Source organism: Zonotrichia albicollis, chromosome 12 (assembly GCF_047830755.1).
Source record: "Zonotrichia albicollis isolate bZonAlb1 chromosome 12, bZonAlb1.hap1, whole genome shotgun sequence".
NCBI classification, from domain to species: Eukaryota; Metazoa; Chordata; class Aves; order Passeriformes; family Passerellidae; genus Zonotrichia; species Zonotrichia albicollis.
This window is the reverse complement of record NC_133830.1, coordinates 11788245-11812192: the sequence shown is the minus strand read 5'-3', so window position 1 is coordinate 11812192 and position 23948 is coordinate 11788245. Positions and strand designations below refer to the sequence as shown.

At 43.4% G+C, this 23948-nt stretch overlaps 1 protein-coding gene across 4 annotated transcripts; it reads left to right on the top strand.

Moving 5' to 3' along the window:
- Window positions 1-739: 739 nt before the first annotated feature.
- On the top strand, window positions 740-23825 carry IP6K2 (inositol hexakisphosphate kinase 2). Of its 4 annotated transcripts, none has more exons than XM_005485421.3 (7): window positions 748-896; window positions 5963-6063; window positions 16648-16946; window positions 19079-19301; window positions 20148-20323; window positions 21447-21622; window positions 23041-23825. In XM_005485421.3, the coding sequence occupies exons 3-7, from the start codon at window positions 16745-16747 to the stop codon at window positions 23536-23538; spliced, it is 1275 nt and encodes a 424-aa protein (XP_005485478.1). In that variant the 5' UTR covers window positions 748-896; window positions 5963-6063; window positions 16648-16744; the 3' UTR covers window positions 23539-23825. The 4 variants fall into 4 exon arrangements, with proteins under 4 accessions (XP_005485479.1, XP_005485478.1, XP_005485480.1 ...); XM_074549805.1 differs by having other exon boundaries at window positions 873-1007; XM_005485422.4 differs by lacking the exon at window positions 5963-6063 and having other exon boundaries at window positions 740-896.
- The last annotated feature ends 123 nt before the right edge of the window (window positions 23826-23948 follow it).

Sequence of the window (23948 nt, the reverse complement as noted above, 5' to 3'; positions counted from 1 at the left end):
CTTAGTAATTTAAACTGCAATTATCTCGTTATTCTTTTTTCCTTACAATGATGGTGACTGTTGTTACCCGCAGCTCACTTTGCATTCAAACCTTAACGACTGTGATTGCACTTTGAGCATCAGCCACTGGGCCGAAAAAGTCATCCAGGGTGAAGCGGAGTGGGGAGAGCCTCCAGGACCTTCAGCTGTGTTTGCCTGGGAGTTTTGGTGGATAGAAACAGAAGCACGGGATGTGCAGTGAGCTCAAGCACACAGCCCTCGAGGGCTCGGCAGGTGCTCCGGCTCCAGCGGGCGAGCTGTGCTGGAGCCCCGCAGCCGAGCCCGGGGCCCGTCCCAACTGAGGGCAGCGTCGCACACCAGGGGACAAATGGTTTCCAAGCAGGCACTGAGGGCAAGTTACGGAGAGCCCTGAGCATGGCTGCGGAGGTGGAATCGACAGGTCAGGGAGGTGAACGGGATGGGCCACACCCTGTGCGTGCCTGGCTGCTGCCTCACAGCTCGGGGCCACAGCCGGCTGCCCAGCACCGGCCCGGACACCCAGCCCTGTGTGTGCCTCGCGGAGCGTTGGCAGGGCCCGCTGGCAGGCCCGGAGGGGTCGCTTGTTCCTCGGCCCTGCTCCCCCGTGTTCCCCTGGAAGGGCAGGGGGCCGGGCCGGGCTGCGGACGAAACCCGGGGCCGAGGCCGCCCCTGCCTCGACTCCCCTGCCCCGCTCCCCTGGCAACAGCGGCGCCGGCGGCGCCCAATCAGCGCGCGGCGGTGCGCGCCCAGCCAATGGAGAGGAGGGCAGGAGGGCGGGGCGCGCCGGAGCGAGGAGGGCCGGCCACGCGCCGCGCCGCCATCTTGACGTCTGAGGAACAAAAGCGCTGAGGCCGCCGCCGGCGCCGGCCCAGCACCAGGTAATGGGCGCGCCCCGCTCCCCCCGCCGCCGCTCCTGCCCCGGGGGCGGTCGCCGCTGGGGGAACAGCTGCCGTTCCGCCCGCCCGCAGCTCGGTGCCTGGCCCGGCGAGGTGGGGATGGGCGGCTGCCCGCAGGGGATGCTCGGTGACGGCCTCGGGGCATTGCCGGGCTCGGCGGGCAGGGAGGGGGGCGCTGGCCTGGAGCCACCCCGGGGATGTGAGTGCGGCCGGGGTGGGGACAGCGGGGACAGCGTTCGCGGAGCATCCCCGGCCGCTCGGCGCTTCCTGCGCTCCCCGCCGTGCGGGGGCTGCCGGCCGGGCCGGGCTGGGCGCGGGGGGGCCGCGGTGCCGCTGCCGGGGCTCTGAGCCGGGGCTGGTGCTCGGCTCCCGCTGTTACTCAGCAGGTCCGTGAGTCCGCAGACGTTGTCTGGCCGTTTTGCCCGGGTGATGGGTGTGCTGCTGCTGCTGCTCTGACGGCTGCTTGGTGCGCTCGGTAATAGTTCTAAATGAAAAACGGGTGCTGGGGATGCGTTGCATAAGTAGATGTGATGCTCAAAAACGCCCTTTTTCTCTGTAAACTGAAAGTTCTGGATGATGCCTTATTAAGAACTGTTTTGAGGATGACGATTTTGTAATACCTTTTTAACGTGGCTTGGGAGCTGCAGTCGGTTTAAACAAAAACACTTAGGACTGAGACTTTGGAAATAGTCATCCAGCTTAAAAAAAAAAATGTTATCGTTGTTGATAGAATAACAACTTCTTGGTAGTTACACCCTGATATGCCCTTGGCCTTAATTCCACTGTGAAAATTACGCATGTTTAACGCTGATATCTTTCCTGATATATGCTGGCATTTAATTGCCCTCTCCTTCTAGGCTGCCTTTTTTTTTCTCTTTTTTTTTTGACACAGTGCCTTATGTGTCCCATACACTCAGGTGTTTTAGAAATGCATCCAGTGCCCCTGTGCTTTTTGTGAACATCTAAGGGGACAGTTTTGTTTCAAATAATCTAATTAGAATTTTTCTTTAATACTTGGTTCTGGAATATTAATGTTTGGTAGAACTTCTTAGTCAGGTGATGTATTATTGGCCATTACTCAACATGCAGCACTGAAATGGTAGTAGAACAGATCTGACACTTGGGGATAGCAAGGTCAGGGTTGTTTTGGCCAAGAATTGGCCTCTTTGCCCATAATTTTTCTCAAAGATAACACAAAACCGACTTGTAAAGTTTTCTTTAAATTGAATTAATTTGTGTGTTTTCAGGACTTAATGGTAACATTTGGGAATGGAAACTGGTTTTATGTACACATGCATCCATACATAAATATGTGTGTTTTAAAAATGAACTGATTAATTTGTTTACTCTTGATGATTTAACATTTTCCAGATTGCTGTTATTTTTTTTTCTTTAGGAAATAAGGAAGAACCCAGTAATTTAATTGCCAGAATTCAGGAAAATTTATTTTTTAAAAATAATCTTAAGTGTTCAGAAGTTAAGGATCATGGGAAGGATTACAGCCATTCATGTGTACTTGTTTGTAAGAAATTCCAGACATTAAACTTGGCTGTGTAGCTTTTCATAAATTTACATTCATTTAATTGAAAAACTGTTTTTATGCCTTTTCTCGTCTTTGATGTTTATACTTTCTGAAGTAACAGTCTGTTATCTTGTCTGTGGTACTTCATTTATACAAGCACCACAAGCTTCATGTTGCTGCTTCTTTGGAGGAAAGGTGGATCAGAGCTGTCACAGCCATGTGGGGGTGGAAGTTTGGAAGCAGCTGGAAAACTGGACAGTGGTCAATCATATGAATCATGGGCTTTGTACTTAGAAAAATTCTTTCCCTACCAGTTGCTTTGAAGGAATTTAGCATTTGTCAGTCATGAGGTTTTGAAAAACCAGGATAGGAAAAGATGTTAAAGAACCTTTCTGCTGCCTGTCAGTGGCTGGGCTTCCGTCCTCATCGGTGGTGTTGGTGTTGCTTTAGCTGTTCTCCAGTCAGCTGGGGAGAGTGAGGTATTTTGGGGAAGTTTTTAATGTTGAAGGGTAGAGGAAGGATGCAACCCTCGAGGCACTGGGGGTGTCAGTCTGTCAGCAGTGGTGACACAGAAATGTCTGCCCTTTTGGGTGAGCTGGAGGCAGGGAAATATCTGCTGTCAGGCTGCTGCTGAAAGATCTGCTTCACTAGTGACGTGGAATATCTTTGTGGAATTACCTACAGGGATAAATGAAATAGAAACCATTCTTTAGAAAGCTCTAGTTCTTTACTTGTCTGAGTATTTTGAGTGAATTAAACTGGGAAATTCTGGAGTAACTGGTATTAAGTGTCAGTTTGTTTCAATGATTCTTAATTTGATGGTCTATAGAAATCGGGAGATGGCTGGGGTGTTTGTGAGTCAGGAGTGCTGCTCCTGCAGCTGGGTTAGCACCTGCCTGAGCTTGAGAGCAGCTCCAGGACCAGAACAGGCCAAACAACAAATGTCTGCTCTCTGACATCCCCAGTGCTGGCTTTCCTGGGGAGCTGTGCTGCAGGTGGCAAAGGCTGGTTTAGAGGTGAACCAAGGTTTGATGTGGGTTTTGGTGCTCAGCCAAGGTATAGGTTCTTCCTTTTTGATGAAATTCACTGGTTTCCTGAATGTTTCTGCACCCTTGCTTAAACACAGAACTTGTTTAATGGGTAGGAACATATTCCAAAAGTTCACCTACCACATCCAAAGATTGAAAGGGCAGAAACTGAGCTGCAGCTATAATTTTTATCTTGTGTGTGGTATTTACTGCTCTAGTTGTACCCAAAGTGTGGGGGTAAGAGCCAAATATAGAGCCGTTTGAAATTTTCTTAAGCTGACATTTTACATTCATAATAATTCTTATTTATCTAGTGAGCACGGGCTAGAACCATTAGCTGCAAGCTGTCAGGTTTTACACTGACGTGTGGAGAGACCTTGCCGCCTCTCATTCAGCTCAGCCCCTCCTCAGCTGTTGAATTTGCCGTGCTTGGCTCCTCCCTGCTGGCACGAAGCTGCCGTCGGTCTCCAGGCAACGCAGGTCCGGCTCAGCATCTCTGCCTTGCTTCAAGAGATGGAAATTTTCCATTGCAGGGAGAGGATTTTTCCTCTTGCTAATTCTTTTATCTGGCTTGCTTGTCTTGGGCAAGGTCGTTGCATCTTTGAAACAGTACAGGGATAGATCACAAATATTCAGAGGTTATATTTTAAGGATTTTGAGATAGCTGCAGATAGGAATTTCTGTAATTTTTGTTAGAAATATCTCATTAGGATGTTAATTTTGGGTCTTTCATAGTAATTTATTTTATTGCAAAGTGGTTCTTTCTTTCCTGCTTCTGTAAAATCTGTGTGGCATTGTATCACTTGCTGCAAGCAGCTAGAAATTTCTCCTGCAAAATCTGTAATACTGGAAGGCATAATGGAAACAAAATTGTTTGTTCAAATGAAGGTCTGTCATTGGTGATGTTTAATCAGGTGTTCAGAGCTTGAAATCTGAAATCTTCTGCAAATGCTTGGCTTGTGTGGCACAAAGGCATTGCAGCCCAGCCAGGCTGTGTCAGAATAAGGGATGATAATGTTGATAATAGGTACAGAGTGTACCACTCTGCTGTTATCAGCTCTCAGCCTGCAGCCTTTGACCCTCTGCCTGCACTGCTCCTGCATCCATCCAAGAGAGGATTCTCTGTTGGAGACAGCTGGAACCAGTTACTGCCCACTTTGCCTTTTTCCTGGGAAAAGCAAGGCTTGCTCATGAAATGGCTTTGGGCATGAGAGTGTGGCTTTGTGTGAGTGCCATGGTGGACGGAGGGCAGGAGGTGGCACAGGCAGTGCCTGCTTTGGGGCTGGGCCCCTGCTCACCAGCCACACCAACAGCAGCCATTGAGCTGTGCTGCCTCTCTTGGGCCCTGTCCTGCTGTGCTGGCCTCCACAAGGTTGGAAGGAAAGGGAAAAAATAATTTGGATGACTTGCTTAAGCTGGTTAGTGGCATCCCAGGTTGTTGAGACTTAAAATGAACAGACTCAAGGACAGAAAATACAATTATTGAGGTTATTTTTCGTTAGAAAAGGCAAGGGTTTGGGAGGTTTATGCCAAAGTCTATATTGGAATGAGCACAGCAAAAATGATTTTACTTTCTTGAAGCACAGAGGGCTTTAAGCATACCCAAATAGCTGTGCAGTGCTGTGATGCAGAAATTTTCTACACTGCCTGAAACCTTATCAGGAATTTTGGGTGCTGCTTAATTTCATGCTTATTGAAGATGACCTCTTTTCTTTTGACATTTGCTCTTTTCCCTTTTCATATATTTTTCCAGAAAAATGGCAATTCATTTGCCTTGTGCTTTGGATATATGGAGACAGTGTGGTGGCAATGGATTTTTTTTTTCAATGACATAATCTAGTGTCATGAGGTTACAGAAATGAGAAATGAAACTGCCTGACATGATAGGCATAATCTTTACCTTTCTGAGGTGTTACCACTTTCAAAAGGTTGATTGAATTTAATAGAAGATAGAAGGTTAAATTGATGGGTAGGTGTGTTCCTACTCTTATAACTGTCATTGCAACTGGGAATCTGTTCAAGATACCTTAGGAAAATTGGTTCTGGCTTAATAGAACCAGTCAGTTTTCTGAAAAGACATCTGTGAGTATTAACGTTGAGGGTATAGTTCTTGATAACCCTGACCAAAGTTACATAAGAAAAATTCAAAAAGTTGTGGCATTTCCAACAAGGAGGGAACAAAAAGATGGGAACAAAATTTGGAATTTGTGGAGATAGATAAGTAGTCCCTTGAGTGTGAAGGTAGATGAAATAAATGCTGATGGAGGTGCAGTGAATTGCCTGGTGAGATGATGACTGACTTCAAGTTTTTCCATTAAACAAAGCCTCTGACATATTTAAACCTAAGTGCTGAATTATAATTATGTCTTAAAGGGCAAAGAATGTTTTAACATAACTTTGTGCGACATTTGCTTTCAAAAAATAGTGTTTTTTTTTATAAGCTTGACTTCTTGAAATATTTTCTCCCCCTCATAATGTGCTGTTTTTTGGAAATGCAGAGTTGGAACATCAGCACACTCTGGATGGTGGTGCTATGTTGTGGAATTTTGAAGACAAAATATTTTTTTGGCAGTCGTCCAGTCTGCTTCTTCCCTTTTTGGTGAGTGATGATTTCTCTTTGAAGACAGTTGTGCAGTGCACACTTGGTGGCTGCTATAAAAATTGCCTCTAAAGCAACAGATATTTTTAGGGGAATAAGACATCCTCCAGCTGTATCCCATTGCCTGGGCTGTTTAACTAGGTAGCTCTTGTGTATCAATAAATGTATTTCAGCCTGCTTCAAGGATAGCAGCAATACAGCCAAGCTCCTGATGAAGCTTCCTTTTCTAGATTACTGAAATTGATAAGATTTTTTTCAAGTGGTTTTGTATTGCTCTTTGAATATGTAAACTGTATGAGATTAAAATGGATTAATTCTTTGTCAGTGATTATTATGCTAAGCCTGTAATTAGCCCCAGATGGTGTTAGGGGAGATCATTGAACGATGAAACATGAAATACATAAATAATTTTTAAAGCATTTTTTAAGTGTTGTGCAGGTGTACTTGCAGAAAAGATCCTTTTCATGGGAAGAAACTGTTCTTGAAGTGAGTTGCATTTACCAGGGGAAACAATCTAGATTTTTTTCCCTTGGTTTTGGTGTGCCATGTGAGAGTCTGTCTTGTAAGACTTCTCACCTGTCCTTACTTGCTCTCATCCAGTCTGCTGCAGTTAAACAAGAAGCACATGGGAATTATTCTACTGTATCTTTTGCATTTGAACTTTGGTAATTGCACTGGGAGCCCTGCAGGGAGCTGTGTTCAAGGCCTTAGGTCCCAGTTACTTTCAGCTCTTTAGGGAAAGAGCCTGTAGAAGTCACTGACTCATACCAGCTCTTCCCTTTAAGATGCAAATCTGGGTTGTGTTATCTGAATTGAGGCGTGTTTGCAGTAGTTTGCAATGTTTTGAAATGAAAATACATTTCTAAAATATATATTAAATGCATTTCATTGATGTGAGCTATTCTGGAGCAGAATCTCCATTTATTTTAGTCATTAGAATTATTCTTGGGACCTACATTTGTAGAACTGCAGTTAAAAATGGGGATGGGTATTCCAAAACATGATGACAAAACTGTCTCATTCTGGGCTACTTTTCAATCATTTTTCCACATAAAGGGACTAAACTTTTAGGAGTATTGATGGTATAGGTGAATATACACATAAATGATAACCATTAAATAGGTTACTGTGCATTTAGAGTGCCACTCTTCCTATAACAGTGCATTTGTTAATGATCTTTGCTGTGCATTCCTTTGGAAGTTTTTGCTCAAGGAGTTAGCTTGGATTGTAGGATTTAGGCATCAAAGCTTTAATTTAACCATCTTGTCCTTTGGGCCCCTAGTGCTTATGGTATAAAAAGCATTAGAGGTTGGGATTTCTAAAGCAATTACAGGGAGAGAAAATCTTTGTGTAGTTAAAGGAGGGTGGACTTTGAAAGGGACTTGACACTTGTCCTGTGTCACAAAGATTCCGTGTTCTTGCATTGAGTGACTCGAAATACAGTTCCCAGACTGCTAAATTCATGTCATGAGAAAGGCATAGCCTTGGATTTATTTCATCTTAATGCTGGAATTTCTTGAGGGTGTTGGTGTCTTGAATAATACTTTCATATGTGTAATGCACACAATTTAGCTCTTGCTGTCATATTTTCAGCAGATTAAAGGCTGGGTGCTATTTTGGTTTCTCCACGACAAAGGGTGGTACTGTCTTTTTGTAGCAACTGGTGATTTTGGCTGCTGATGCCAGAACACCATTTTAAGATGGATCAGTTTCTAAATAGGAAGTTTAAGTAGCTTAGTTTTGGTGGTTCAGGTTTCTTAGTTTCCATGGTATTTTTACTTGGAAAAGAGACTGGTTCTTAAATTACACAATCCCTGAAAAAGCTACATGGGTCAGAATTGCATGCTCTTTTCTGTCTGAATATGCTTAGTAACTTGTAACTTGGCTTTATTTTAGTTCCAGGAGGATAAAATAACTTTACTTGAGAGGTAAAACTGGCATTTCTCCAGAATTTTGTAACTGTAGGAGTTAAGATTACAGATTACAAATGGTGTGGGGAAGGCTGAAAGCTGCTGCTTTTTTTAGATGTTGAAATATCAATTGCACAGGGCACATGCCCTCCTTGCTGAATTGTAAGAAATTGCAGCTGAGGGGCTGCTGTGCACACTTATGTGAAAAAGCTGGAAGTTCTTGGAGATGGCCTTGGTGACTTGTCTTGCTTTCCTGACAAAAGGATTGGGGAACTGAGTTTCTCCTGATACTGTAGACCTGGTTTAAGGAAGATAATAATTATGCATGAGGAATAATAGTCATAGAACATCATGCAGCTTCAAATTGGTTTGTGTGTAGTTTGCTCCCTCAATATGTTATGCCTAATGCTTCATAATTCTTAAGTTTTATCTGTTAAGGCTGTATTCAAAAGTCTTTTGGGTAGGAGGTGGCTCTGTAGCTATGGTGTTAAATATACAGGTATAAATACATGTGGCAGTGTTTATGTCTGTGTTTGGGTTTTATTTAAAGGAAGACAAAACTAGTACTCCATGTTTAGGGACTAAAAGGAGATAGGATAAACATGTTGCTAGTTAAAAAAATGTTTTTCCTTGGAAGGTTCCATCTTTATACATTTTTCAACATCTCAGTGCATCTTTCATTTCTGTATTACAGACAAAATTCCTAGTGCATAGAAAAGGCTTGGTGCTCTGGTTACAGGGAAGGATATCTCAGAGTGCTGACCCTCCTCAGAAACAACAGAACAGGATTTAATGCAGCACTTGTGAGTCCTTTGCCATTGCAGCTGCTTTGGCCTGGCCCTCTCCTTTCAGAGTGCATGAAATATCTAGGAGTAGCACCTTTAAATGGGACAGCCTTAGAAGAAACTAAGGCATTTCAAGGTATTTTTTGGCAGTTTGAAAGCAGAAAAATGTGTTCTTCCTTGATGGGAATCTTCTGTTTGCTAATGTTAAATGTTTGCTAGTATTTTTAAAGCTAATGTTAAAAACAGGATTGGCTTTTTACCTTGATGGGCCAAGACTACTGTGGAGTTGTCATGTTCCCAAAGGTTTTGCAAACATTTTTTGTAGGAATTTTGTGCATGAGTTCATGTCTAATTCTGGGCTTCTAGATTCCATCTGTTATGCATGATTAAGTAAATTATGATCCTTGTGAGTCCCTCCTGAATCAGAATTTTCCATGGACAGCCAGTATGCTCTGCAGTACATAGCCCCTAATTTGTGAAATTAATCCAAGGCACTTGTTTCCTTATTTATCTGGAGATGTTACTTAATTTTTCTGAACTGCAGCAATGTAGTTAGCAGCCATTTAGTAAAGATAAGTATAACAAAAAAAGACATTATATCAATATTTTTAAGAAGCAGGTGGCTGCTTTTATTGGTCTAGCCCAAGTGCATGGTGTGCAATAAAAGAAATTTGCTTTCTTGGCTTTTTGTGACTGTAGGTGGTGATGATAGATGTGCCACTACAGTGTGTGACTCCAGCACCCTCATGATTTACCACTAAAAGCTGTAGTAAAAGTGTTTCTGCTTCCACAGGGAATGCACACATGGACTGAACAGGTCTGAAGGAGCTGGTTGCTCTGGAGTGTGAAGTGTTCTGGTTCTTTGTACAAGACATCATGCTTACTCATCCTGAGTACAAGTCGTGTAACTTAATGATCATTGCATTGATGATTTGCTGCAAAAGAGCTTAAACAGCCTTGGCTTGCATAGGAAGTTACAGCTCAGCATCATTTCGTCATCACAGCCCCGTTTCAAGTTGTACTTAGTGAGAAAGAACGGGGTTTTCCTCCCCCAGTCTTTCTTTTAAAGAAACACTCTGGTATTTCCTCCCCCTTGATGCTATGACACTGCCCCTCTGCTCCTCATGCTGTTAAATACTATTGACTGCTTTATTAAATTTCAATTATTTGATGCTTATAATACTTTTGGTTTTGTTTATAAATAAAAAAATTCCGAGAACTGACAATGTCAGTGCACTTTTCTGTCAAAGAAACTTTTCCCTCCAAATTAGTTACCAGAATAAATGTCTGCTTTTTATGATCATGCAGAATTTAGGGCTGCTCTTAAGATTTTTCCCACAACTGTAGGATTAATATGAGCACATTATTATGTGGGCTCTGTATTTCTGTCTCAATGAGTTAAAAATTATAAACTATAGCTTTTACTACTTAGTTATATTTATTCTATTGCAGATATAGAAGGCTTGAAAAAGTATCCTGATGTAGGATTTGCGTTCTGTGTAGAGGTATAATGCATCCTCAAAATCAGGAATTGATTAAAACAATTGGATAAATTAATACAGAGCTCATTTATCATAATTGTTTTGATTGTGACAAATTTGTGTCCAGCTGAGTGGACACTAGAGAATATGAGTAGCTACATTCTAATCTCAGGAACTTCTGAAAACAGAACAGACCAGAGTAACTTCAGTTTCTGAGCCAAGCAGTAGCTAGAGTGAATGTTAGAAGCAAATCATTACTCATGTTACTCTGGGCATATTTGCTCATAAAACAAGTGTTTTGTGTGGAGGAATTCATAAAAATGAATCACAAGCTGTGCAAGACTTTGAACCTGAGCACGTTTAACGTATCTAAAGCTTTTAATGCTCTAAAGTTGCGTCCTCTGCTTGCTTTGATGGAAGGAATGTACCTTGCTGCTTGTAAAGTACCACATTATTAGTAATGGAACAAGTGGTTCAATCATATGAGGACTTGTAAAATTCCTGTAGCCATTCTTGGTTTATAGCTGTATTATTGTAGGCTCTTAAAATGTGTTTATCCTGTTTCAATTGTGAAAAGTCATTCTCTTTGAGCAATGTGTGACTTACCAGCTCAGACCTCAAGTACCTTTTCAGTGTTGTGCATGAAACAGGTGGAGGGGTGAGCTCTCAAAAACAGACCATGTATTTTTCACCTTGTTATTTGCATCTTTCCGTGCCCCAGTCTCACTTTTGTTTCTTCCTGAGTGTTCTTTGGGCTGAAGCAGTTTTCTCTTTGGCTGATCTAATAGGTCACTGATACTCTGCTATCCTGTTGGCTGACTGTGCCATTCCTCTGTTTCCTTGTTGGTTTTGCATGGCCTAGTTTTTGGTAGCGGGGTACCACAAAGGTTGCTCCTGTGAGGAGCTGCTGGAAGCTTCCACCATGTCCAGCAGAGCCAATCTGTGCTGGCTTTGAAGGTGGACATGCTGCTGGCCAGGGCTGGGCCAATGAGAGAGGCTGATAATGCCTCTGTGATGACATGTTTAAGAAGGAAATCAAAACAAAGCTATAGAGTTTCACTTTTAGTCAGAGAAGAGGAGGAGGTGAGAACATGTGAGGGAAACAACATGTGGCAGCACCAGGGTCAGTGGAGAAGGAGGGGCAGGAGGTGCTCCAGGTGCTGGAGCTGGGATTCCCCTGCAGGCCATGGTGAAGCAGATTGTTCCCCTGCAGCCCATGGAGATCCATGGGGATCCAGAGAGCCACCCTCAGCCCACGGGGGAGTTTCCCATGGCAGAGCAGGTGGTGCCTGCAGGAGGCTGTGATCCAGCAGGAGCCCCAGGGGAGAGAGAGGGCCCTGCTTCCAGGCTGGAGCAGCCTGTCCTTGGAGTGCTGCACCCCGTGTCAAGAGAGACCCACACTGCAGCAGTGTGGGGGGAATTCACCTTGCAGCAGGTGCTGTAGAGCAGCTGCTCCTGAGAGGGGACCAAGGGCAGAGAAGTTCATGGAGAGCTGGCTCCCCTGGGAGGGACCCCAAGGCTTCCCAGGGAAAGACTCTTCTCCCAGGGCAGCAGAAGAAAATCTCAGTGGTGCACTGACCCAGAAACTCCTGTGCCCTGTCTCTGTGCTGTTGGTGGGAAGGAGGGAGGAGTTAGGGACAGAAGGTGTTTTAAGGACTTATTTTACTTCTCACTATCCTCCTCTGATTCTGTTAGTAACAAATTCACTTTGCAACCTTACCTTGAGCCTGTTTTGCCCTTGAAGTGTTTCTCCTGGTCCTTACCTCAGCTTGTGAAGCCTTTGTTAATTTTTGTTTTCTCTCCTCTGCCAGCTGTGGCAGGGCAGGGTGAGTGAGCAGCTCTTGTGGCTGCCTGGTGTTGTGCCAGTGTCAAACCACGGTACCTTGGAACCTTGGGCAGGGGCTTTGCTTTGTCTGCTTCATCACCCTGCAGCAGCTCTGCTCTGCAGGTCTCTGCCCTGTCAGCTTCCTCTGCACTCCCCAGTGAACTGAGAAAAAAGGACAGGCAGAAAGCTTTGCTGCCTTGCTATTTCTGTCCCTGTAAAGCTGATTTATGGCTGTGGGGAGTTGAAGACGCTAACCATCCAAAGCAAAAAGCCTGCACTAGAGAGAACCCAGTTTTAACAGATTCAACAGAAGGGCAGTTCTGCATCAGTAGTTCTATCATTACAAAGGTTTGGCAGGAGGTGTATTACTTTTAAGATTGTTATGAAGGAAGAAGCTGCTGCTTAATTGAGACCTGTGCTCTCCAGAGGATGTGTTCATTAATGCAATTACGTGTGGGACTAAGTTGAGAATCTGTAATGACATGAAGTACCTTCCAAAGAATGCCGTCACCTGGGATTAATGTTAAGAGCCTGAAAACATGAATTCATTGTGGTATTCTTTTGATGGTCATTGTCACATGTGATGGGGATAAGGTGTCTATAAATGTCACTTCTGGCTTGCAGGTTTGGGTTTTAAACATCTTTTGCTGCTTACTGTAGGAATGACATTGCTCCAGTGAATGTTGCTGTATCTAGGCACGTGTTTATTTGCTCCTTCAAGTTATGTCAGATTTTTTTCTTAAAATGCTTGACATGTGAAGGGTTAGTAAATCTGCTTTTTTGGCTGATGTGTTGTTTGAACAAAAACTAGTCAAAGGCACTTAAAAGCACGTAGGAGGAAAAGGGCAGGGTACAGTGAGCCTGCATTTGCTATCTGGGAAGATTGCCTAAAACCAGCTGTTCTGAGCTCTTTCTTTCCCAAAGAGCATTAAGAACAAACTGGGTGTAGAATCAGAGGAAAGGCAGTGAAAAACTGCATTGTGCTTGTGCTGATCAACATCAATGCCGCTTGAAACTCTTGGTCTTAGGTCAAAGCTTTTATTTGTAAGGAACTGTAACCAGTTTGGCATATTGTGAGGCTGTTTATGGAATTCAAGTATTTATAGATGAAACAGTGCAAAGCATTTCTGATGGGCATTACAGTTGTGCTCCAGGCCCTGTTAATCTGAATGGCAAAATTCCAAATATTAAGGAGAGCCAAAATGGTAAAAAAATCCTGATTGTTAGTAATGGTAATGTTAAGGCATGCAGCAGGAAAAATGTAAGATCTTACTCAAAACCTTTTTTCAAGTGAGAAAATTTTATTGGGTGAAAAGAGACTGAATTTATTACATAAACAGTGCTTCTTGAATGGCTAAAATATGTTAGTTTTCACTTTAATTAATTAAGGCCTCATTGAAACCTAAATTGTTGACAAGATGACCTGGTCTTGCTGCTGTCTTCTTGAGCATTGTTACAGTGTTCACATAGATCTGGTTTAGGTTGATAAAAAGGCCCTGAGCTGCCTTGCACAGTTAAGGAGCTCGGCTGAAGGCTTTATGGCAAGGAGCTCCTTGCTGATGCTCTGCTCAGCAGTCCTTGCACACAGTTTCTGCTGCAGAGCTGTATTAACAGGGCTTTTTCAGCAGGGATATGTACTACAGAAATTCACTCATTGAAACAGAATGTGGGGGAGTTGCGCTGTAGTTTGTGGAAGATAAAAGCAGAAGCAGAACTTACCAATACAGGCACAGTAAACTCATCTTCATTTGTGTGAGCCTTCCCTTTTATTTCTGTCTTGTGGTAGTGCTGACTGGGTACACTGTGTTGGACTATGTACAAATGTTACCAATGTTTCTCTCAAAAAAACCCCACCCTTATCTAAATACTGCCTAACTTACAATAACTTATCAGATAATTTGTATAATATCAGAGCATGAAAAAAACTCTTTCCTCCAATGGGAAGTTGCACTGTGTGATGTGCTGCCAGATATTACTTGTTCAGGAAAGGGTGAAGTACAATGAGTAGTCCTGTCCAATTCTGTGCTTGGCAGTTCCATTGCTGAGTGCAATCTGCACACAAGTATTGTCCAGACCACTTGGGCATCCATGGAAGCAAACAAGTTGAGCTGCTACTAATGAGCTCCCTGAAGATGTGTTGGGATAAACAAGGTGTGCATGTGTTGGAGATGATGTTTGCTAGAGTCATTTCTATGGCATAAATATCTTCACGAGTTAACTCCTGATGCAACTGTAGTGCAGGAGGACTGGGACAGATTTAAGTGTTTGAGGTTAAAGGATGTTGCAAGGTGCTTTCTCAGTCTGAATCACTGCAGTTGGCAGTGTCTCTCTATCAGGGGTAATTAGGAAGGCAGCCACAGAGTGGTGATGCTGGCTTGGAAAAAGTGGCTCTTGTACTGCTGCTGTTCTGTAGGGCTGTTAAATGTGGCTGTGCCAGTGTAAGGCTCTGCACTGCAAGATCATGTACGTGTGAAGTGCACCTCCAGTGAAACCTGGCACACTTCTGGCTTTCCCTCAGAAATTCCAGAGAACTGGAGGCATTATTGTCTCTAGAAAATCCTAATGAAAGCTCGAGAGATGTAAAATTACAGTGCAGTATACAGACTGATGCTTATAATTTCTATAGAGAGAATGGAAACATTTCTCAGAGTTTACTCAGGGGGTAATCTGGCTTGTCAAGTGCGTGGAGACAGCTCCAAGTGTGTCACACGTGTGCTGGTAAGCCAGCTTGCAGGTGAGCCTTATGAAGAGCAGCGTGGCTCTGCATGGAGTGGGTGCTGCTTTGGGGAGCCATGGGGAAATAAATCTGTGTCTCTGGAGCTGTGAGAGTGCTCCCTCCTGACTGTGGCAGCTGAACAGACACATTGGGCTGCCCAGGACTGAGGACAAGCCATGGTTACCTGGTTTTCCTGCACTGCCAGGGCTCTCTAGGGTTGCTCAGCTTGGTGCAGTTGGGTTTTTTTGAAGTGCCTTCTGTTTGAGGTGTAACTGAGAGGTTTTTATATCTGTGTCTCTAAGTTGTCAAATTGTTGATGCTGAGGTAGGTTAGAAAATTCTGTGGTGATGCAATAGCTGCATTAGAAAAAGAATACTAGGAAATTAAAAGTAGTACAATGAAATGAAAGTTTATTGATAATGGTGTAATCTTAATAATATAGGTTATCAGAAGATGGTGTTGTTTCTGGGGAATACTATTCCAGATTAAAGGGGGAAAAAAAGAAAAAACAACAAGAACCCGATAATGTTTTGTCAAATAAGGTGCTTGGAAGAAAGGAGGATAAAAAAAAAAAAAACAAACCAGAAAACCCCATGAAAAAAATCCACGTTCAGCTCTTATTGACCTGTTATCCTTAGCACAGGTAAACATTCCAGGACCTGGAGTTCATTCAGTTGATCGATTTGTTGTTTCTTTAAGCAGTTTAGTTGTTTAATTCAATTAATGCTCTTATGTCCAGGACATGCTGTAGGCGTATGTAGTTCTGGTAGCTGCTTTAAGCCTGCAGGTCTCTGCTTTTCCAGTTAATGTAAAGCTGTTAAATATCTAAGGAGGACAAATAAAAATAGACCTGTGACCTAGAACACTTTGTAGTCTCTTTGAATTAAGTGCATTATTGTCCGTGTAACTATCTTCAGGCAAAATGAGCATGAGGTTGTTTTTAGCCTCAAAAAGTTAATCATTAAAGCTTTGGTCTAAAATTAGAGTAACTCAACTTAAAAATTTACTGGAAGGCAGAGAACAAGACAGTCATGTTTTAGTTTTCAGCGTCGCTCCTTTAATTGCTCTCTGAAGTGCAGGTTGCATGAAACTGGTGTTTGGCCAGCACCGAGCAGTGTGCGGTCCCAGGGTACAGCAGCGGATCTTTGGGATGCAGCTGGCACAGGCCACTGCCTTCTGCTGAATGTAGGGGGAAAAGCGTTCTTGGGAAATGGCACATTAGCGTTAGGGCTTGCCCGTGAAGAGCTTGCATCTGTGTCATATTTTCGGTATCTGACATGTTCTTGTGAATGAACCGGTGAAATACACGTCCCACCCTGGACCTCGGCTGGTTGCTGTCCTTGCCTGGAAGGGGGGAATTGTACGCTCGGTGTTAATTCCCGGTTTTCGGGCTGGCCTGCACAAGGTGGGGGGCCTGTCTCGGCGGTCGGGGGCTGGGGTGCGGCAGGCGAGGCTGCCCGCGGGCGGGTTTCCTTGGGGGAGCGGCGGGGCTGGCTCAGGTGGGTTTTCTTGGGGGAGTGGCGGCGCTGGCCCGGGTGGGTTTCTCGGGTGGGTTTCCTTTGCGGCGCTGGCCCGGGCGGGTGCCTGTGCGGGCGCGGCGAGCCGCTCTGGCCGCCCCGCTCCTTCTGCCGCTCCGCGCGTGCGCATGGCGCGCTGGCCGCCCCGCCCCCCGGAGGCTGCCATTGGTCGCGGCTCGGCGGGGGCGTGGCCAGCAGAGGCTTGGTGGCTGCGCCTCGCGCTCGGCCGCAGTCGCCGCAGTCCGGAGCGGGAGGTGCGCGCTCAGCTCGGCCCCGCTTCGCTCTCGCCGCGCTCCCGGGGCGCAGCGCCCACACTGACCGCCGCCGCTCTCTTGTGTTTGCCTTAACAGACTTTTGAATCACAGTAAACACCTGCGGGGCTCGGAGGCTTCAGGCTCTGAACTGCCTTCACCACTGCCGCCGTCTTCTATCTAATGTGCTACAAGGATGAGCCCAGCATTTGGAGCAATGGAAGTGGAGCACTATTCCAAGGGAGTCTTACTCGAGCCCTTTGTCCACCAAGTTGGAGGACACTCCTGTGTCCTCCGGTTTAATGACAAGACCATCTGTAAACCTCTTATTCAGAGAGAACACCAGTTCTATGAGACTCTCCCGACAGAAATGCGTAAATTCACTCCACAATATGAGGGTAAGTTACCAAACCTTTGAATGGGGTCGGGCTTTTCGTTTCTGTTAATGCGAGTGTGCTGTGCTCTCTGTTCTCTCTGAAATCTCTTCTGTATGGAAGAGATTTTAGGGGTTTTTTTCATGTATTTTGATGTTGTCTGAGGCAGGCTGTGGAGATGCAGGGTGGAAATGCTTGCCAAGTTGGTGTTTGGGCTGACTAACAGCATTAGAGTAGAGCAACTCTGCTGGTGATAGCCCATATATCTCCCTTAGGCACAGGTAAGTAGCTAACAGCTTGAGAACATTTTCAGTAATTATCTGCCTCTTTTTTTAAATTTTTTCCTTTTTTTTTTTTGTGGAATATTTTTTTTGCCACTTGTTTAATGTTTGTTTACAAAGGATTTTGTAAGGATGGATAATAGTGTTTTGTGTAAGCTTAGTTGTGGTCTCTTTTGTGCTTTGATTTCTCCTCTGACTTTCATTTCAATTGCAATAAGTACATGCCAGTAAGGTGTCTTGTTGAATACTTGCAGTGTTATTTCTGCCATTAAGGAAATGAAAATTCATGGCATTTAGGTAGGCAAGGATCAAGTAGCTGTGATGAGGCTGAGTCAGAAGTTATGTAGGAGTGGAAATTCCAGTTCTCCTAAGAATTGAACTAGTTAACAGGAATACTTCTTTTTCTTTCTTCTATTCCATCAACTGTTGTCTAATGATTAATATGTCTGAAGCACGTTTTTAAAATGCAGTTGCTTTTTAAAGCACATTGATTTTAACAACCATGATGGTAATGAAGTTTTGTGTTCTGTTTGTGAAAGTGATGGAAGACTTCAGTGATGTTTCAGAATTAATAATCTCTGCTCGTTTACAGAGACTTTCTGCCATGTCTAATTACAAGTTCTGTTGGACTGGAAGAAAATCTGATCTTTGAATGACACTTTTCAAAATGTAATAGAGCAATTGTACTAGTGTATGTGGCTTTCTGGGAAGTATGGGGAGGGATTTAGAGGGAAGGGGCCTTTCTTGGTCCACCTGATTTTTTTTTCCAGAGTAAAGGCAAAGAAGCCGTTTGTTAGCTGGCTCCCCCACCCTTTTCCCCATTGTCCTTTCCTTTGTGACATCGGGACAGTCAGAGGTTCTGTACTCCCTGCCCTAGCCCTGCAGGTCTGGGAGCTGCTGCCCACCTTGGGAATGCCAGTCTCTCACCAAGACCTCTCCCCAGCTAGTGATGAGCTGCAAGAACTGTGCAGACTGATCTGAAATAGAGGACTGGAAAACAAAAAAAAACCAATTCCGATAATTGTTATGGCTTCTCCATTAACTCCTGAGACTTATTCGTGTGGTACTGGGCACATCTGCCAGTGCTCCACTAAGACTCTTAAAATACAATGCAGTGCTTTAGAGGCTCCTGAGGGGAGGCTAAGGAGAAAAAAATGCTTTTGAGGTTCACCATGTTTCTGTACCGCAAACAGATTTGCTTTGTATTGCATTTTTGTTACTTATGCCATAAGATTGCTGCATAACCAGTATCAATAAAATCTATTCAAAAATATAGACAAAAATGTATAATTAAACATGGTGATTTTAAGTGGAAGCTTTTGGACTAGTTTCTGTTGTAATGTGACATTTCCCTTGTTTTGCTCTCCTTGCACATCTTTCCTTTCCCTTGAGATCTATTAACTGAGTATTGTTCGGAGAACTGCTTTGCTGTCGTGCAAAATTTAAAAAGTTTTTAGTGTGAATTTTTACTTTGTGCAGGTCACTTTTCACTGCAAGATGTTAACAAATGTTTTACATATCACTTAGACTCAGACCAGTCAGATTTTTTTTTAATTAATAAAAACTTTTATTAATTGAAATTGTGTCCTGTTATTATTTGATTGTTACTTGACTGCCTCAGAGAGAGCAAATGATCTTTTGTATCATTGTTGTGCCAATATGATAAATTGTCTTTTGTGAGGTGTCATTTTTGTCTAGCTCTTTTGATATTTGTTAGGTTGGCAGATGAGGTTTGGCCTGTGGCAAGATAGAAACTAAGGACTGGGGTAAGAGAAAAAATAAAGTTGCTGTATTCTTAGTGTAAAAGAACGCATTGTAAAAGGCTTGCTTGTGGCTTGAGCAGTTCATAACTGTCTGGGTCCTTTTTCTCTTCAGGTGTGGTATCAGTGAGCTTTGAAGAGGATGAAGATGGAAACTTATGTCTAATAGCATATCCATTAAATGGGGACCACGATAACCTAGAAAACTTAGATAACTCTGACTGTGAACCCAAAAGTAAGCTATTACGGTGGACTAACAAAAAAACAGTGTTGTTAGAAAATGAGAAGATATCAAAGGAATGGGTCCGGCAACACAGGAAAGAGGAAAAAATGAAAAGGTAAGTTTGACTTTTAGCTGTCAAATTCTGTTTTCCAGAACTCTGGAGAACTCCCTAGAACTCTTTTCACTTTCATTTTCTTTTCTTCTCTTATTTCTTTTGTTTTTCCTGACCTCTTCAATGCAGACAGGTTCACTAGTGAAACTAGTATGTCCTTAGCCCTCAGTAAAGGCTAAGTTGAGTCTTCTTATTTTCTTTTCTGCTGTGGTCAGTTGAAACAGGTTTCCCAAAGTTATTTTGGACACTTCAGAAAGAGAAAAAAAAACACAAACCGAAGAAACCTAACCACAAAAAAGCAGATCTACAAACAAACAAAAAGCATTCACTCACCTGCAAAAGAACAATAGTTAAAAATAAACCAACTCCAAACATTTTTAAGTGCTACTATGTAAGGCATACTTTGTTAGGAATCCTGCTTTATCCCTGCTAGTGACATTTTCCCCCTTGTTCATTCCTATTAATTGTGCCCACCATAAACTGTGGGCTGTGATGTGTTGTGCTAAAAACAGTGACTTTAGCAAAGATCAACCTTAAAGTGCACTGTTGCCTCTTGAATTACTTAATAGAACCATGCACACAGGTGAAGGATATATAAGTAGAATTACTACATGTTTTGTAACATTTGGCTATATGCTCATTTATATTCGTATGGAGGTGGCTTTGTAATGGTTGAAACACTACTCATGGGCATCTTGTTCACATGTACAGAGAGGAAAATAAAGATTTTGCTTGCTGTTAATGAAGTTGAGCAGAATAGTTTGTAAAGTTAAATCCATTGACAACCCCTCTTCAAGAGCTTATTTTTCCTTTTGACCTGTAATTTGTTACTTTGTCCTGTTTTTCTAGTCACAAACTGGAGGAAGAATTTGAGTGGCTGAAGAAATCTGAAGTCTTGTATTACACTGTAGAGAAAAAAGGAAATGTCAGTTCTCAGTTTAAACACCATAATCCTTGGAGCATGAAATGTCACCAGCAACAGTTACAGCGGATGAAGGAAAACGCAAAGCACCGAAATCAATATAGTATCCTTTCCTGAAAGTACCTCATAACAATGGAATGAGTGGGGCTCTGCCTCTCATTTCTTGAACATTCCAGATAAGAGTGCAGAGCAGGCTTAACTGCAGTCCCAAGAGACTCTCTGAAGCCATAATTTATTTGGTATCTTTGAAGAGTTTGCCAGCACTTCCTAGAAATGTGCTTTTCCAGCACGTAACAAACTACCTAAGCTGGGAAATTCAGAGAACTCAATTAAAATCTTCACATTGTGATCTTAAAAACCATTGTCCTCTTCCTCTTTACATCAGTTTCTTAAATAGAGAGGGTGTTCCAGTGCCTGGAGTTTCTGCTTCTAGTAGTCTCTTTTTGATGAGCTTTAAGAAAAGTTGCATATAAACAGTCATGTAGGATTGCAGCTTGAGAAACAAAAAACTGAGTGAATCCATGAAGGCTGAAGCACATTGGGCTTGTGCTGTGGATTCCTAGGCAAACATCTCCACCCTGAGCATTCCATCAAAAACTGATCTTGCTGTAGGCTTGGGTGCTGCTGATACATCCTGCAAAAGTAGTATCTAAACACTGAGGTAAACAAATTTCTCAGTGTGAGGAGATTTGGTGATGGATTACTGAAGCATCTGTGACTAATAAATGATCAAATTGATAGGATTTTTGGGCTGGTCCCCTCACCATTTCACTAGATTGTTATTCAGTTGCCTAAAAAGTGCGTGATATGTTTGGAACAGTAATAATACAGATGTTTTGGAGTTGTAAAGATGGTGTGAAAGTGCTTCATTGATTTTGAATGGTAATACAAACACACAAAATCTTCTCACAGAAAAAAAGTCTCTTGCTAGACAGGAAATATGTCACAATTCAAAGTCAGCTGCCGCGTTATATTTCTGTATAACCCTGATTGCTTTTGATTTTCACTTAATGTAGAAATTCCCTAGTCTCTCTAGACCAGTAAAACTGGAACTGGCTCAAAACAGAGAGGCCATCTGAAGTTTATGTAACTAATTTTTTCTAGATTACTTTATACTAGACATGTTTTGGATATCCTTAAAGTCAAGAGTGAGGCACTATAAAATCCACAGTAATGTTTATAAAACCTGTACTCCTCATTGTGAGCCTTGTTCCTTAACTGCTCAGAATTCATTTTGCTGGAGAACCTGACGTCTCGCTACGAGGTGCCGTGTGTGCTGGACCTGAAGATGGGCACCCGGCAGCACGGCGACGACGCGTCCGAGGAGAAGAAGGCGAATCAGATCCGCAAGTGCCAGCAGAGCACCTCGGCCGTGATCGGAGTGCGCGTCTGCGGCATGCAGGTGAGGGGCGGCTCACGCCTGTGCCCGGCAGGCTGGCACCTGTGTGGTAGTGGAGTGTGGGCTTATGCAGCATCTCACATGTTGTTACCTTGAGCTGCTGTGCTGCGGTTCCTTCACAAAGCAGAGTGAGGGTTTTTAGTGGCACTGATCAGTTGGAGGTGGCAGCATCTGCAGCCCACGCTCTGCATCAGTGAGTGCAGGCTCTCAACACACAAACTGCCTCCTGCACCTTACCAGCACTTCAAAACTGTTAAAATTACTGATTCAATTAACATGTCAGGATAGCATAGAGAGCAGTTTGAGAAGGGCCCGATTATATGCATTTTGAATTAAGGGTGTGGAAATGTGTAAAAATATTAAGAAGCAATCAGTTCTGTCATGTAACTTGGAAAGCCACAGATCTTTCACTGCTTGAAGTAGGCTTGTTGCAAAGTGCAGGCAAGAAATGCTTGGTAAATGTGATAAGACTTGTTGCCAGATGAGGAGACATTGTGTGGACTTTCACCTGAATTTTTTGTTTACTTGTTTCTGTATTCCTGGAGTGACAAATGGGAAACAACATGTTTGTGTTGGAGTTTTTTCCTGAAGCTTCTCTCCTCCTATCCAATAGATTCCAGGAATGCTAGCAGTGTTTGCTAGGACTTGTTCCACAGCAGGGCTGTTGGCATGTGTGGTGTTCAGCTCACTGTTCAAATTCAGAGAAAAAACATGAGGCAGAAATGAAAGTGTGGGAGCTGCAGTTCTAACCACAGTGTGCTGGGATTTGAGCAGGGAGGGCATTGCCATTGTTCACTTTCCAGTGTTGATCTGTGCTGGAAAACAGAGAGGAGCTTTGGAAGCACTTGCAATCCTTTCTTGACCCAGATGTTTAGGCATTATTGAACTATCAGTTGTGTAGACCACTCTCCTGTGCCTTCCTGCAGGAAGGCATTTTCTGCAGGAGCACCTCTGACTTCTTCAAATACAGATGATTATGGGTACACTGTAGTTTTTTATAGGAAAGTTTGCTGTCACATCTCAGCATGCAGAGGATCAACTGGTACATCCTAGAGCAGAGGCAGGTAATGAGGTGGATGAGTGGCTGTGGTGCAAGTTGTAGCTTGACTTTGGAGATCTTGGCTGCAGCTTTCCTAATCTCACTTAAAGTCCTCATTCTTACATTCTGGGTGGAAAAGCTCAAATCTAAACTGAGGGAACTTTCCACTTCCTCTGGGTTGCACAGGTGCTGTTGGATCACATCATAGCAATTCCTATAATTGTGCAAGATCAGTTTTGGAGATTAGTTTGTCATCTTGTAAAAGCTCTAAGGAGCATGCTTTTTTAGTTTTTCATTTTTTTGTCCCTTCTCAAGGCTTCTGTGTCACTGTACCAGCAATTTTAACTATTCCTTTTTTCTTGTCTTGTGTTTGTATATGCAGGTCTATCAGGCAGGCACTGGCCAGCTGATGTTCATGAATAAATACCATGGAAGAAAACTCTCAGTCCAAGGATTCAAAGAAGCACTTTACCAGTTCTTTCATAACGGCAAATACCTGCGCAGGGAACTCTTTGAGTCTGTTATTAAAAAACTCACTGAACTCAAGTCTGTGCTGGAGAAACAGGAGTCCTATCGCTTCTATTCCAGCTCCTTGCTGATCATCTATGATGGCAAGGAGAGGCAGGAGGTCGCCGTTGACTCGGATCCAGAGGACCTAGAGGACCTTTCAGAGGAATCTTCAGATGAGTCGGCAGGAGCCTATGCCTACAAACCCACTGCCAGCACTGTGGATGTCCGCATGATAGACTTTGCCCACACAACCTGCAAGTACTATGGAGAAGATTCTGTGGTGCACGAGGGCCAAGACACGGGTTACGTTTTTGGACTCCAGAATTTAATAGATATTATTAAAGAAATAAGAGACGAAAGTAGTGAATAAACAGTGTGAATGCACATCAGTAGAAAGCACTATTGTGACTCTTTGTATTCCAAAATTATTGGCCACTTTCTGGTGGTAGGAATCTTTACAGGCTCTGCAGGGATAATCCTGTCAGAGTCAGACTTGTTCAGAGGGCATTTACTTACATTGGTGCTGGACCTAGCACTGGCAAAACTTGGTATCCTTATTTATTTTAACTTTCTTAAACATTCCATATTTGATTACTCAGATACCTCTGTTATCCCTGTGTGTATATGTTCCAATAAAATTCTTTTTGTTCGTTGTAAGTGATGCTTCCGTTGTTGCTGGTGACTGAGGAGGAGATGAAGCTCAGATCTCTGGTCTCTGGTGTCATGCAGAAGCATCATTTGAACAGCAAGCCTTACCTGCCTCATGAGACCACCTATGGG

Coding starts and splice junctions, on each gene's coding strand:
- IP6K2 (XM_005485422.4), top strand. CDS start 16,745: ATGAGCCCAGCATTTGGAGCAATGGAAGTGGAGCACTATTCCAAGGGA. Junction 16,947..19,078: donor ATTCACTCCACAATATGAGG/GTAAGTTACCAA, acceptor TTTTCTCTTCAG/GTGTGGTATCAGTGAGCTTT. Junction 21,623..23,040: donor TGCGCGTCTGCGGCATGCAG/GTGAGGGGCGGC, acceptor TTGTATATGCAG/GTCTATCAGGCAGGCACTGG.